This window comes from Vicugna pacos, chromosome X (genome assembly GCF_048564905.1).
Source record: "Vicugna pacos chromosome X, VicPac4, whole genome shotgun sequence".
Lineage (NCBI taxonomy): Eukaryota > Metazoa > Chordata > Mammalia > Artiodactyla > Camelidae > Vicugna > Vicugna pacos.
Window position 1 is genome coordinate 9,762,042 of NC_133023.1, and position 13,193 is coordinate 9,775,234.

At 47.9% G+C, this 13,193-nt stretch overlaps 1 protein-coding gene across 5 annotated transcripts in view; it reads right to left on the reverse strand.

The window, feature by feature from the left end:
• Nucleotides 1–13,193, reverse strand: part of GPM6B (glycoprotein M6B) — a 138,489-nt gene that overhangs the window by 23,354 nt on the left and 101,942 nt on the right. For 2 of the 5 annotated variants that reach the window (XM_072956378.1, XM_072956379.1), the window contains exon 2: nt 10,396–10,515. The exons of the other annotated variants lie outside the window; for them this stretch is intronic. In XM_072956378.1, coding sequence (XP_072812479.1) covers nt 10,396–10,515 — 120 coding nt within the window. The remainder of the gene's footprint in view (nt 1–10,395; nt 10,516–13,193) is intronic. 5 annotated transcript variants of the gene reach the window in all.

Genomic DNA, 13,193 nt, shown 5'->3' on the forward strand with positions numbered 1-13,193 from the left:
TGCTTCATACACTTTACCTAAAACTAGATACCCCAAGATGCCTTTGAATGCACGAATCCAGCTGTCATAAATGGATAAAGAACATGTGGTATACAACATATGCTATACAATGGAATACTACTCAGCCATAAAAACAATAAAATAATGCCATTTGAAGCAACATGGATGGACCTAGAGATGATCAAACTAAGTGAAGTAAGTCAAAGACAAATACATGGTATCACTTATATGTGGAATCTTTAAAAAATGATTGATACAAATGAACTTATTGATAAACCAGACATAGAACACAAACTATGGTTACCAAAGGGGAAAAGGGAGGGAGAGAGGGATAAATTAAGAGTCTGGGATTAACAGATACACACTACTGTATGCAAAATAGATAAATGACAAGGACCTACTGTAGAGCACAGGGAACTATATTCCAGAGCTTCTAACAACCTATAATGGAAAAAGACTCTGAAAAACAATAGATGTACATCTATGTATAACTGACTAAATTTGCTGCACACCTGCAACTAACCCAACACCGTAAGTTAACTATACTTCAATTTTTTAAAAAAAAAATCCAGCTGTCGCATATGAAGCCAGATACTAAGGAGAGTTGCAGAAATGTAAAACAGAAGTATTCTTCTCGCTCGTTTTATTTCCTTTGGGAAATTAGTTATCTTTTCCTAAACATTAATTATGTACACATGTAATGGGTTTATTATTAGTTTAATTAAATAAATTTAGTACTTACAGTAAATTTCTCAATTATACTTTCTAATACAAAAATACACATGTAACCCACATGAGCAAAAGCTTTCTGGGGTCTTCAATTATTTGTAAGAGAGTAAAGGGACTTGCCGCCCCCAAGTCTGTAAACCACTGGTGCAACACACTAAGGCGGGATCATGGAATCAGAGGGGGGAGGGGCTGTGTGTGAAAGAGCTGAGTGAGGAATCACTGAAACGTAGATAAGTTGCTTCTCAGTTCTCTCTTGACCTTCTTACAGTTCTGGACGTAAACGTCCAACTATATAATGCTAAGAATGCAGAAACTATTCTTCAAACTATTTTTAATAATATAAAGGGAATCAATCGCTTTCCAGCAGATCCTTTTAAAAATTTGTCCTAAAATCTTAAATGAAAAATTCTCATTCCTGGGGCACAAGGTGAACACTTCAAAATAGATTAGCCTCTCACATGTGCAGTACGGCCTGGGCAGGAGAAGAGAAGCAACTACGTCACAGTAAAGGTACGCGCACATGGTTAAATACACAAAGCGAAGAACCGGCCGCTGTTAGTCTCTTCCTTCAGCTTTCGTGGGAACTGGCTTTGCTCTTCCTAAGGACCACCTGCATGCTCTTAGCCTGCTGAAGTGGAGTGCAAGGAACCAGGGACACCGAGGGTGAGTAGGGGAACTTGGCTCTAAATCCCAACAACAGAGGTTTTAAGAGCCCGTGGATCCGTGGGGCGTTCGGGGAATTTGAGACCTCCCTGCGATGTTAAGCTTCAGCAGCACTCAACCTCCTTGGGCATCTGGGTGACAGTGTCTGTGCGTTCCTGGGTCCCACTGAACTCAGTAAGTGTCCAGTACATTGCTGCTATGTGCCAGGCGCTGTGCTGGGGGCTGCAGGGGTTCGCTTCCCCCTCCCAGTATTGATACTGGGGCGTGGGGTGAGGGACACAAGCCAACCAGAAATCGTTAAAGCAGAATAGAGAGGTGACTCAGGGACATGGAGACTGAGGGAGGGACAGATGTCCTTGGTTTAGCATGGGGAGCTAAGGAAAGGGTGTGTGTGGGTGACAGCAGTGGAGACAACCTAGAACAGACGAGTCCCATGGTTAGGACAGACAGACAAACATGAGGGCGGGACCAATGTGGTGACGGGTACGTGGGGAGAGTTTGGGGTGTGGCTGCGTTTATCATGGACACATGGAAAGCGTCAGGACAGAGGCTGGAGAGGCAGGTGGGGCCCTCCTGTAGGGAGGCCTCCAAGCCAGCCTGAAGCCCCGTGCACTTCACTTTTCAGATACCGGGGAGGGAGGGGGAGAGAGGCGAGGCTTGTGAGCAGGTGAGTGACATGATCTGAGGCATGCTTTTAAAAGCCTAATCCGGTGCTAGCGTGTAGGCTGGGTTGGAGTGGGTGCAAACTCAACTCTGCCACTGTAGGTGGTAGCAGAATGGGTCTTTTTGAGTTTTATTTGAAGGGTGCAGGGCGTATTCAACGGAGGCAGGAAGGGTAAAAATCAGCCCAAGCTTGGAGCCATGAGGCAGTCAGCATCACACAACATTTCACAGCAATGGCTTGGCCAGAAAAGACGAGAGAGTATATGTGAACAAATCTTCCTAAGGGTCGTTCCAGAAAATGTCAACTAACCCAGAGAGACAGAAAGCTAATCAGTGGTTGCTTGGACAGGGAGGGCTTACAAAGGGCTCCTGGGAAACTCTGAGATGGATGCACATGCCATCTTGCTGGCGGTGCTGGGTTCACGGGCACATGCTACGTCAAAACTTCTCAAACAGGCCACGTAAAATATGTGTAGTTTATGCATGTCAATTACACCTCAAAAAAGTAAAAAAAAAAACAAAACAAAACCAAAAACCCGCTTCTTAAGTTTGATTTCTATAAAAGATGCTAGGAATATTAAAAGGTTGCAAATCCGCTCTGGGAACTAAGGACTGATGGCAAAAGGCAGGAGCCACATCAGCCTGGGTGGGCTGAGGGGAATGTACGCTGTGGCTACGGAACCTGTGGGCTCCCCTCTACTTGGTGACAGGAAAGTGAATGGGCTGCTGTCATTAAGGAGAGAAGACCGTGCTCTAAGGGAGCAAACGCTGCATTTGTGCCGACCCCCAGCTCGCAACATCCCTACCCTTGTATGACTCCCTCCCTGAGTGTGGGCTGAACCTAGTGACTCGCTGCCCTGGTTCGGCTTCGCGGGTCCGTCTTCTGTCTGTCTTCCCAGCGCCCTCTTCTGCTGACACACTCTCTGACCCATCACTTGCCTTCTCTGATGAAGCCAGCTGCCGTGTCATGAGGGAGATATGGGAAAGCCCATACGGCGAAGAATCAAGGGAGGGCGTGGGACGACAGCTAGTGAGGAACTGAGGTACCACGGTCTTCGAGGACACGCGTCCTGCCCACAACCGCAGCCTTGCTGGAGGCCCAGAGACAGCTCTGCAGAGCCCACACGGTCGACCTATGGAAACTGAGATAATGCATGTTCTTGTTCCTGGCCACTAAGTTTCAGATTAATTTGTTATGTAAAAATAGGTAACTAACATACAGCTACAGCTCTGGTGTTTGCCTGCAGCTCTATAATAGAATAGTTTTGCCTTTTAAAAAAAATATACAAAGATGCAATGACAATATTAAAACATTGAGGGGAGTTTGCTTCAAATTCACTGTCTGCCAAGGATGCTGCAGTTTGGCTTTTGGCATCTTGATAGTAAATATGTATGCAAATTGCCTTTGAATCTCAACTTTATGCTGCTCTTCAGAAAGGTATTTTGCACTGAAATGATACTTTACCGAAGACATTATAATGAGACGCTTTTTTGTCAGGCATTGTTATGACCCGCCATGTATACAGCTGGTGGGGGAGGTGTCACACTTCGGTGTGGCTCTGAATTGTCTGGGAAGATTATTAACACACAAAATTCCTGGGACCCATCCCAAAGGGGGGCCTGGGAATCTGAATGTTTAACCAGCGCCCTCGGTGATTCTGGTTCCAGACATCAGAGGCTCATACTTTGAAAAATCACTTAAAGAAAGGGACCCCCCCAATGTTACACTTACGAAAACATAAATGATCTACGTACCACAGAAAAGACAACTTCAGCTCAAGTACACTGAGTGGAATAACAGATGAAGACAGCGCCGTGGCATCCACTGCACAGGACGCAGCTTATTACGGCAACACTCCCAGAAGAATCTGAAAGAGGCCAAGAGACCCTCTGAAGAAGGGCCGAGCTTAGTGGTCCAAAGCCTCTGAACAACAGGTCCTCCAGGGAACAAGGCTTCTGGAGCCTGGAGACGGTGAGTGATCTTGGATGGAACAGATTTCAGGAAAATGAGTGACTAGCAAAATGGTTGGGTCTTGCCTACCATAAGTAGTTGGAACTTGCAAAGTGTGCGAAGAACACAATTACTCTAAGCTGGGGGTTGGCAATTTGTTTCTGGAAAGGGCCAGATAGCAACTATTTTTGACTTTGTGGGGCATCTGGTTGCAACCACTCAATTCTACTGCTGTGGCAGGAAAGCCGTCACAATCTGTAAATGAATGGGCATGGTTGGTTCTAATAAAACTTTATTCACAAAAAACGCAGTGGCTGGCATCACCAGTCTGGTCTGGTCTAAGCCAAGGCCCCACAGGAATCTCTGTCATCGCCACGTATTACCACTGGGAGTGAGCACGTGAATGTCAACAGGGTTGTCGTAAGGCTCATTTTCATCCCATTGCCTCTCCTACCGGCCGGATACTTCACCACTAGAGTTATTCCTTGGGGTAAAAGTACTGTCCACAGAAGTGCCCGGATAAAATGCCAGCATGACAATCCTAGAGAAAGCCTCATCCCACCCAAGTGACTCTGACACCCAGAGCTTTCTGTTTCGTAGGACAAAAGCTGTTTTATATAAGCTTTGGACAGAGATGGAAACGTGGGGGGTGGCGGGGGTGTGTACATGACCTATTTGTAAGTGAATAGGGACCCCTGAAAGGACACAGCCTGGGGAGGCAGGAAGACTCTGGCCTTCAGCAGCTGAAGTCACAGCTTCACCCGCTTCAGTGTCTCCAGTTAGCTCTAAGGGTGGCAAGAGTTCAAGATAAAATTACTTTTAATTAACTCTAATCAAAAACATAACACCATGGTTATCATAAAGGAAGCAAAGACCAGATGTCACTATTTGTAAAAGACTGTGAATCACTTCTTCGAATCATCCAAGTTGGTGTCCCTAAAACCTGACGCTGCTGATAGAAAGCTCCAGATCGACACTTGCTGCTGATCAATTTGCTTTCCTTCTGCTTTCTTTGTCTGCCTACTCTGAGCTGAGGAATAGACAGAAGACCAAAAGGCAAGTGGAGTTCTGTGTACCAGACAGTCGCAGCCACTGCCACATAACTGAGTGCTAATCACATACCAGCAGTATCGCTGATACAAAGCTGAACATTCATAAATAGGAAATTACATATATGCATGTGTGTGTGTGTGTGTGTGTGTGTGTGTGGCTGACATAATAGTCTTGGGTAAATAATCTATAAAGTAGTCACCTGCCCTTTATGGTACATTTTTTTGTAAAAACTGCAGGTGATCTGAAAATGAAAGAATTGACCCAGAGCAGAAAACAAGCTGCGAAGAACCCTAAAAGATACTCAGAAACGCTACAGCGTGGACCTGAGCTGGAATACACCTGCGCTGTGTCCACCATTCACCTCCATTTAACTTGAAACCCCTTGAATAACTGGAAGCCATCAGACTGGGCGCTTCTGGCCCAACCTGCGTAAACTAGGAAAGTTTCTCCAACCAGACTCCAGGGAAGAGCCGCTTCGCCCGAGAGCCCACATGGCACCATGAGACCACTGGCAACAAGCCACACCCGCCAGTGACGGAGCCCAGTGGCGCACACAGGAAGATTCAGGGTTCCCCCTTCAAAATACGTTTCAAGTGCTTTCAGGATAAAACCTCAAACTTAGTGGCCTGACGATCTGAGGTTAGGACACGGTAACACAGGACAGTGACAAACCCAGGGCGCTTCCCGAGACTCTCATGCCCACGGGAGTCACTCTGTAAAGCGGACCCATGGGAGAGAAGCCCCAGGCTCAGCCGAGCGGGGCTCAGGAGGGAGGGAGGGAGGGAGGTGGCGGGCCTCGGGGCGCCGCTTCTCGGCTCACACCTGGGCACGCTCGGGGGGCCCAGCAGCGTGCGCTGCGCCACGGCCAAACCCCAACACACGGCCTCCCCGCGACACCCCCGGCCAAACGCCAGCGCTCCCCGTGTCCTCCGCGCGCCCTCCGGTCTAGCCCAGCGTGGCACGGCGCTCTCTCTGGGCCGCTGCAATGACCTTTGGCCATCTTAACCCACGCACCAGAGCAACTTGGATCTGGGAGGTGGCCAGAGGGGGACCTGCTGACTGCTGAAGGGGGGGTTCTCCGAGTCCTGAGCTGGCAGACCGACTGCCGAGCCGCATGGACATGTCCCCGGGTCTACACAGTCACTCTTGGTCCAGGAGCTCATAACCTCTACCAACCGACAGCATCTTGCATGTCACTGGATTATACTAAGGTGGCGAGGGACATCTGAGAATTTCTCTCAGCTCCCATCAACTACTTTCTCCTGCTTCTCTTTCCACAAGGAAACAAATGTGTCCCCTTTTCGCTGCCCCTCCCCCACCCTGCTTCACCAAGATTTGAAACAAAGGAATAAGAGGAGGGACGCTTTCAGACAAGTAGCCAAGAGAATCAGAGGCCACTGTCCTTTCAAAAAGTAACCAGGACTCAGAGCATCACTGACCGGCCATTCTTATACATGCCTCTCCACGAACAGACAGGGAGAGGAGGACCCATCCCCTACGCCAGTCTCCATCTTTTCCCAACAGAGAGATTTCCAGATCTTTTGAGGGTAAATTCACTTCTTCACTTCTGTCCCATCTTCTCCCTTCTTGCTCTTGGATCTTCCTCTGCATGAGTACTTTTCGAACCGCAATGTGCATAGGAAACATGTGGAAGTCTTGGGCAAATGCAGGTGCTGAGTGAGCAGGTCTGGGTGGGGCCTGAGACTCAGCATTTGTAATAAGCTTCCAGATGATGCCGATTCTGCTGGTCCACAGACCACACCTGGAAGATAGGTTCTCAGTGCTCTCAGACGACACCCTGAGGCCTGAGAAACAGCCTACAGGAGCTCAAGTGTTCCCTACACGTCACCCACAATATTCTGTCAAAGGCAGATGTGGCCCTAACCATTCCTTCTTGCACTAGTGCCATAATCTCAGGCCTCAGTCCCCAAGGCAGCGTCCCATGGCTTGCATTCTGGCCTCCCATCCCTGTAGGCCTGGAGGAAATACGGATGTTACCTGGTCAGGGAAGCCACAAAATGAAATGAGAAGAAAGAAGAAACAGATGGTGAAGGATTAACTATCCAAGTCCTAAAAATGCAATTCTACTGAGAAGTGACACCAGTAAAGGGAAACAAGACCAGGAAACTGGAACCACCTTGCCTTGTCCAATGGGGAGTAATCAGGATGGAGGGGTGGGGCGAGGTGGTCTCCGCCGCAAAACCCGCACGGGTGGGACAAGCACTTTCCTGTGGGAAAGAACTCCCAGTCAGCCAGTATCAAAACCTCTTTACCTCAGCTCCTCCACTGGAAAGAAAGTGAGAATTCTGCAATTAAAAAAAAAAAAAAGACACACAAGCCATATGGAGTTCTCTATTTTTTCCCCTCACACCATCTGGTTTGGAATCTAAGAACAGAATGGCGACTGCATTGATTTAAGAGCCGGCAGCATCTCCAAGCAGCCGGGACGGCGATACCACGGTGGGGTTCGGGCCCCTCACCCCGCGGCCCGCGCTGTACCCCTTACAGCATCCTACGTGAGGTCTCCGCCCGGCCCCAGGCCAGACGGCCCCAGTGCGTGCGCCCCGGGTGCTCGTTTTCCCCAGTGATTTCGATCACTGCACACAAACAGCTACAACCATAGGTGGTGGAGACTGTTTCAGCACTTGGGAAGACGATGGTATAAATCAAGTCCAGGGAATTTGTTTCTCCCCCTCAGGCAAGAACGGGCTTGTTCATGGAATGCTCACCTGAATTATCACCAGCAACGTGATACTATTAAGGTCCTCCCGATTTCTTACCATACCACTCCAGAGTTCCCAAAGCTCTGAAAACTAAGGGGTGTGTGTGTGTGTGTGTGTGTGTGTTGTTTTGTGTTGGTCAAGCTCCTCTGGCAACAAAACCCATTCTGCTCTGAATCTCCCTGGTGCCCAAACCTGACCTAAAGGGCCCAGAGCCTGTTTGCAGGCATCGCCGACCCGACTCCAGCTCTCCAGAAAGATCAACGTGTTGGATTTGGGGGGAGCACCCAGACCTTCCTGGTGACATCACGTAGCACATGATATGCGTGCCATGTCACTTTAAAAACCCAGACTCTTCTGGATTCTGAAACAAATGTGGTCCCAAAGGTTTGAGGGAGGAAACTGGAGCCTTGCATGTGTGTTAACAGCCCCTGCTGCTGACAATGCCCACCTTCCGGTGTGTTTGGTTGTCGGGGTCAACAGCACGAGAGAAGGCTCGTTCCATCGTCTTATTGGGGACTGCTCAACAAGTGGCTAGAGCAACTGAAAGATCTTGTAATAAACGCTAATGGCAAAGGATCTGAAAAAGAATATAGACGTGTGTGTGTACATACATATGTATAACTGAATCGCTTTGCTAAACACCTGAAACTAACAGAACATTGTACATCAATTGTACTTCAATTTTTTAAAAGGCCAAAAAAAAAAAAAAGAGAGCAATTGATAGAGAGCTTTCCTCCTAATAAGATACTAATGGCTGCTCTTTACCACCCAATCCAGGAAAGACACTTAATTTTTCTCTCAATTTCCAACTGGCCAAGTGTCTTCCAACACATTCTTAAAATGAAGGCGTAATGTAAAACTCCAGCAGGAGTTTCTGATAACTTGGGGACCTTCTTATCATGTTACCAGCTACTGTTCATTCCCTGCCCCCTCTTCTCTCTGCCATTGAATTCTGCACAATTATGCTGGGCGGGGGCATTTTAAAAACCACTTCATTGAGATACATGTACATACAAAATTCACCTGTTTTAAGTGTACAATTCAGTGGCTTTGAGTACATTCAGAGTTGTGTAACCAGCACCACAATCTAATTTTAAAACATTTCCAGCACTCCACAAAAGATCCCTTGTAATCATCACCAGTCACTCCCCATTCCCCTCGTCCCCCAGGCTCTGGCAAACACGAATCCATTCTCTGTCTCTTTGGATTTGACAATTCTGGAAATTGAATATAAATGGAGTCATACAATATTTGCTCTCGTATGTCTGCTTCTTTCACTCAGCATCCTGTCTCTGAGATTCATCTGCGTCGTGGCACGTACTGCTATGTAATTCACTCCCTTTTCTACCTGCATAGTATTCCACTGTATGGATATAGCACATCTAACAGCAATTTTTAAAAATCAGGATTCCAGAACCGTCCATTCTTTAAAGGATCCAAGAGAACAAATGTCTGATGTCATTTCCTCCTCACCTTTTCTGTCAAGCACTGCACAGGCACACACACAGTTGGCTCCTACTAGCCCTACGTCAAGTGGAGGAAGGCGTAACTAAATCCAAAGGCAGGTTTCATCTCAATTAACCCGAAGCCACAATTTCGGTTTAAAAAAAAATTGCATTAAATGAATCACAGGTGTTACAACTCTGTAATTCAGTGTGTGTCTTACATTATACCCCACGAAGCTCTTCCTAGACTTGTAGGTTCTATGCTGTCATTTCTATTTCTGATTTATTGCAGCCAAAGTAAGCAAATATTTGGGAGGAACGATGCTCGGGTTCACACAGTATTATAGCAATACTTGAAGCCCTTTGTGTTTCTCTGAGCCAACACCATCCCTTTACATCCACATTGTACGTTACCTTGAAACCACTGAATTTTAGCTAATTGAGCTGAGAAGGAAGCTACTTTGGACGGACTTTGGGAACGTGGAGAGAGGGGGCCCAGCTTCCTTCGCTTCCGGGTCCCCAGATCAGCTGATGCTCAGTTCACCCAGACTCAGCACTTAGACGTTCTGAGAGACCAATGCTCCTCCTGAGCAAGGACACTGGAAACTGAACCCAGTGGACCTACCGGATGGGATCGAGTACACAGGTATCCGATCCTCATTTCATGGGCTCTGATTTTTCCTTCTCAAAGGCAATGACTGATGTTACATCAGAGTGGTGCAGAACCGTGTGGCCAGAAAGACATTTGGGGACATTCACAGTCCTCTCAGAGCCCAGGCTCCTCGAGTGTCCTGGCTCAGTTCTTGCTCCCATGATGGACATGTGTGACCCCACCCCCCGGCCATGACTGGCTCAGGCATTGGAAATTTCATACTTGACCCAAAGGCGTATCTCATTGTACGCTGCTCCCTTTGAGAAGAAGAGGAGAGGGTGAGGAGACGGGGAGGAAGGAGAAGAAAGAGGTGGAAGATGGGGTGGAATGGAGAGGAAGAGAGAAAAAGAAAGATGATGAAAAAAATTTCAAAGGGTCAGTTCCACCCATGCCCCTAGGAACAAATCAATGCATCAAGCAAAACAGGAAACAGCAGCAAAGTGAAAGAGCTAGTACAACTCATACGAAAGAGAACAGTGGACTTGCTGTGAGAATTCACCCCGAGGCTGTATTTACCTGGACTGCTCAAGGGGCCAGCCCTGTCCCCCAGGGTTGGCACAGGACGGTACTGGTGGTTCTTTGAGCCTGGGTACATCCAGTGGTACCTGCCAATTTCCATTTCAGCTCTGCTGTTCACTGCCAATTTCAGGTGGCAAAGAGTCAGTGTCTCTATCTCCAGCAAAGATTCTACATCAGCATTTTTATTTATTCCGTTACCATATACAGTTAAAGGAAATTAGGAGTTTACAAAATACACTATGGAATTGCAACCTTTCAGTACCATCTGATCAACTCCACATGACAAACTGAGACTGTTGGAGGCTCCTCCGGTTTTGAATTTCAGTTTACACACATCACCAACGTTTTTTCTTTCCTCATTGTCTCAATCTCCCCACCCCCACCCCTTAGAATGCTCATTTGGGGCAGACACTATTTGTAATGAAAATCTGGCTTCTCAGACTAGTATTTTCCCTTCTGTTGACTTCACTTTCAGACCCACAGAGCAACACAGTTATCGCAGCCACACGAGCGAAGGTAGCTCACTTCATGAGTGAGTACAGGCTCACTGTGTAACAGTGCCCGGTTCCAGCCTTGACAGCATGGCCAATAACCCATGGTCTGCCGACTCATGGGTGGCACTCCTGTCTTCCCACTGACATCCGCGGTCTTCTCTGTCATTTCATCTTATTCAAGCTCGGTACTTCAGAGCCTAGAATGTTCTGGATTAAAGACTCTTCCAGTGATCTCCCAAGTGTCTTTACAGAGAAAACGCTGCTGGTCTTGGTGACAACTGGCCTTCTGGGGACTCGGGTCCCTCCCTATCTGCTAATATGATTCAATTTCCTACTTCCTAGGGGATTGGAGAGAAAGCCATCTCCCAGCTTGCCAGGTTGCTGTGGCCAGTTTATATCTGAGAATCCCATAAAATCTAATAAAGGGCTACGTCTTCTGGGGTGCCTCTAATATTTAAGGATTAACAAAATGCTTCTGACATTGGGGGGGTGATAATTCCATCAGAAGATGAGGTTACAGTGCTCCACTTGGCACCTCAGACCACTGAGGAGGAGGACACGGCAAACCACCACATTGTGAGGCAAAAGGGACACGCCCTGACCAGGCACACTGGAACCCTCGCCGGCCGTCACCGAGCCCCCAGCCTGCTCTCCACAAGCCCTGAGCGGCCTCCGGGCACCTCCGCTTGGGAAGCGGAGGCGGACTCCTCTACGTGGTGTTTTAGGGAAAGCCTTTTGGCTTTGAGGCGAAGTATAGCTGTCTTTGAGAGACACTTAAAAGACATTTAAAGACTTTGGAAGACATTTAAGAGGAAAAGCAGGATGCTTGGACAAGAACAGAACTGCACAAAACACACAGTTGGTACCCAATCAATGTCTGCTGAAGAGCTATCTGCTGGAACGCAAGGGAGCAGCCGGGGGCCCTGCCGCTCACGGAAGGGACCTTCAGGTCCCCCAGCACGGTGACTCAGGGACTCTCTGCTCAGGATTCATCCATTCTCCGTCCTCATCTCCTCACGTGGGCGGGGATGTCTCCAGACACGCGGGCACTCACACACAGGCTGCTTGGCAATGACAATGAGAAACCACCGACCGCCCAACGCTAATGCGTTTTCTGAGAAAACCATGGCAGCCACGCCTGAGACGCTTAATTCAGCATCAGACTCCTCCTCCTCCCGCAGATGTGGAGATGGGAACAGCAAGTGGATGGATGCTTTCCAGTACTTCTGGGAAGGCCCTTTGACAACAGTAAATCTCGAGATCCAAAGGGAAGGAAAATCATGACTATGAAATTTTCTATTTCTGAGCCAAACTGAAATAAAGACACTAAATATAAAAGTATAAAATTTCCAAGAGCACAGTATATGGTCTGTTTAAAAGGACAGGGTCCCATCACTTAAAAGGGAGTCACCTGATCGCAGGGAGAAGCCTCAGCCTGAATGGTGCAGTAGAGCACCATCGATTCGGGACAACGGTCAAGGGGAAGGAAAATGCGCACACGCAGGAAGGCCCTGGCTGATGCCCTTCGGAGGGAGGCCTGCAAATGTTCCCCTCAGAGAGGAGAAGGGAGAGACGGGCAGGAGACCCATCAGTGTCCTTGAAGCACAGAAGACTGTGACATCTCGGGCACTATTTGTGGCCGGGGCTGAGCTGAGCGGTGGTGGCTGATGGATGTCACCGAGGGTGGGTACGACACCTAGGCTAGGTGGATGTCACCGAAGGTGGATATGACACAAACGATGGGGACTTGAGGAAAAGAAATCAAAATAATGCCGTCTACACCCTTTTCCCCCATTTACTCAGAAAATGTCATTTAGTGACGAGGCTGAGTAACTGAACTGCAGACTGGGATGCTCTCTGCCATCTAGGAAATTATCACCGGAAGCAACTGAGGGTAACGAGTGAGCTTTCTAGAAAGACCATATTCACTGGGCAAGGTCTCTGAAAGCTGTGTCTGTCATCCTCCATGTTTAGCTATTATTTGCAATATTAAAGGAAACTATAACAACACTGCAGGGTTTAGCTGAGGTCAGCCGACGATGGCCACTTGTTTTTGTAAATAACGTTTTATTGGCACACAGCCACGCCCATTTGCTTATATACTATCGATGGCTGTCTCATGCAACAACGGTAGATGTGAGCGCTTAGAACAGCCCGTGTGGCCCACGGAGCCTACATCCTTGCTCTCTAGCCCTTTACAGATGATGTGTGCTGACTCTTGAGATCAAATACAGCTAGTAAGGCTTGAATATAGAGAACAGTTACTGCTATTAATCGAATCAGCCTACAGAACGGGGAAGT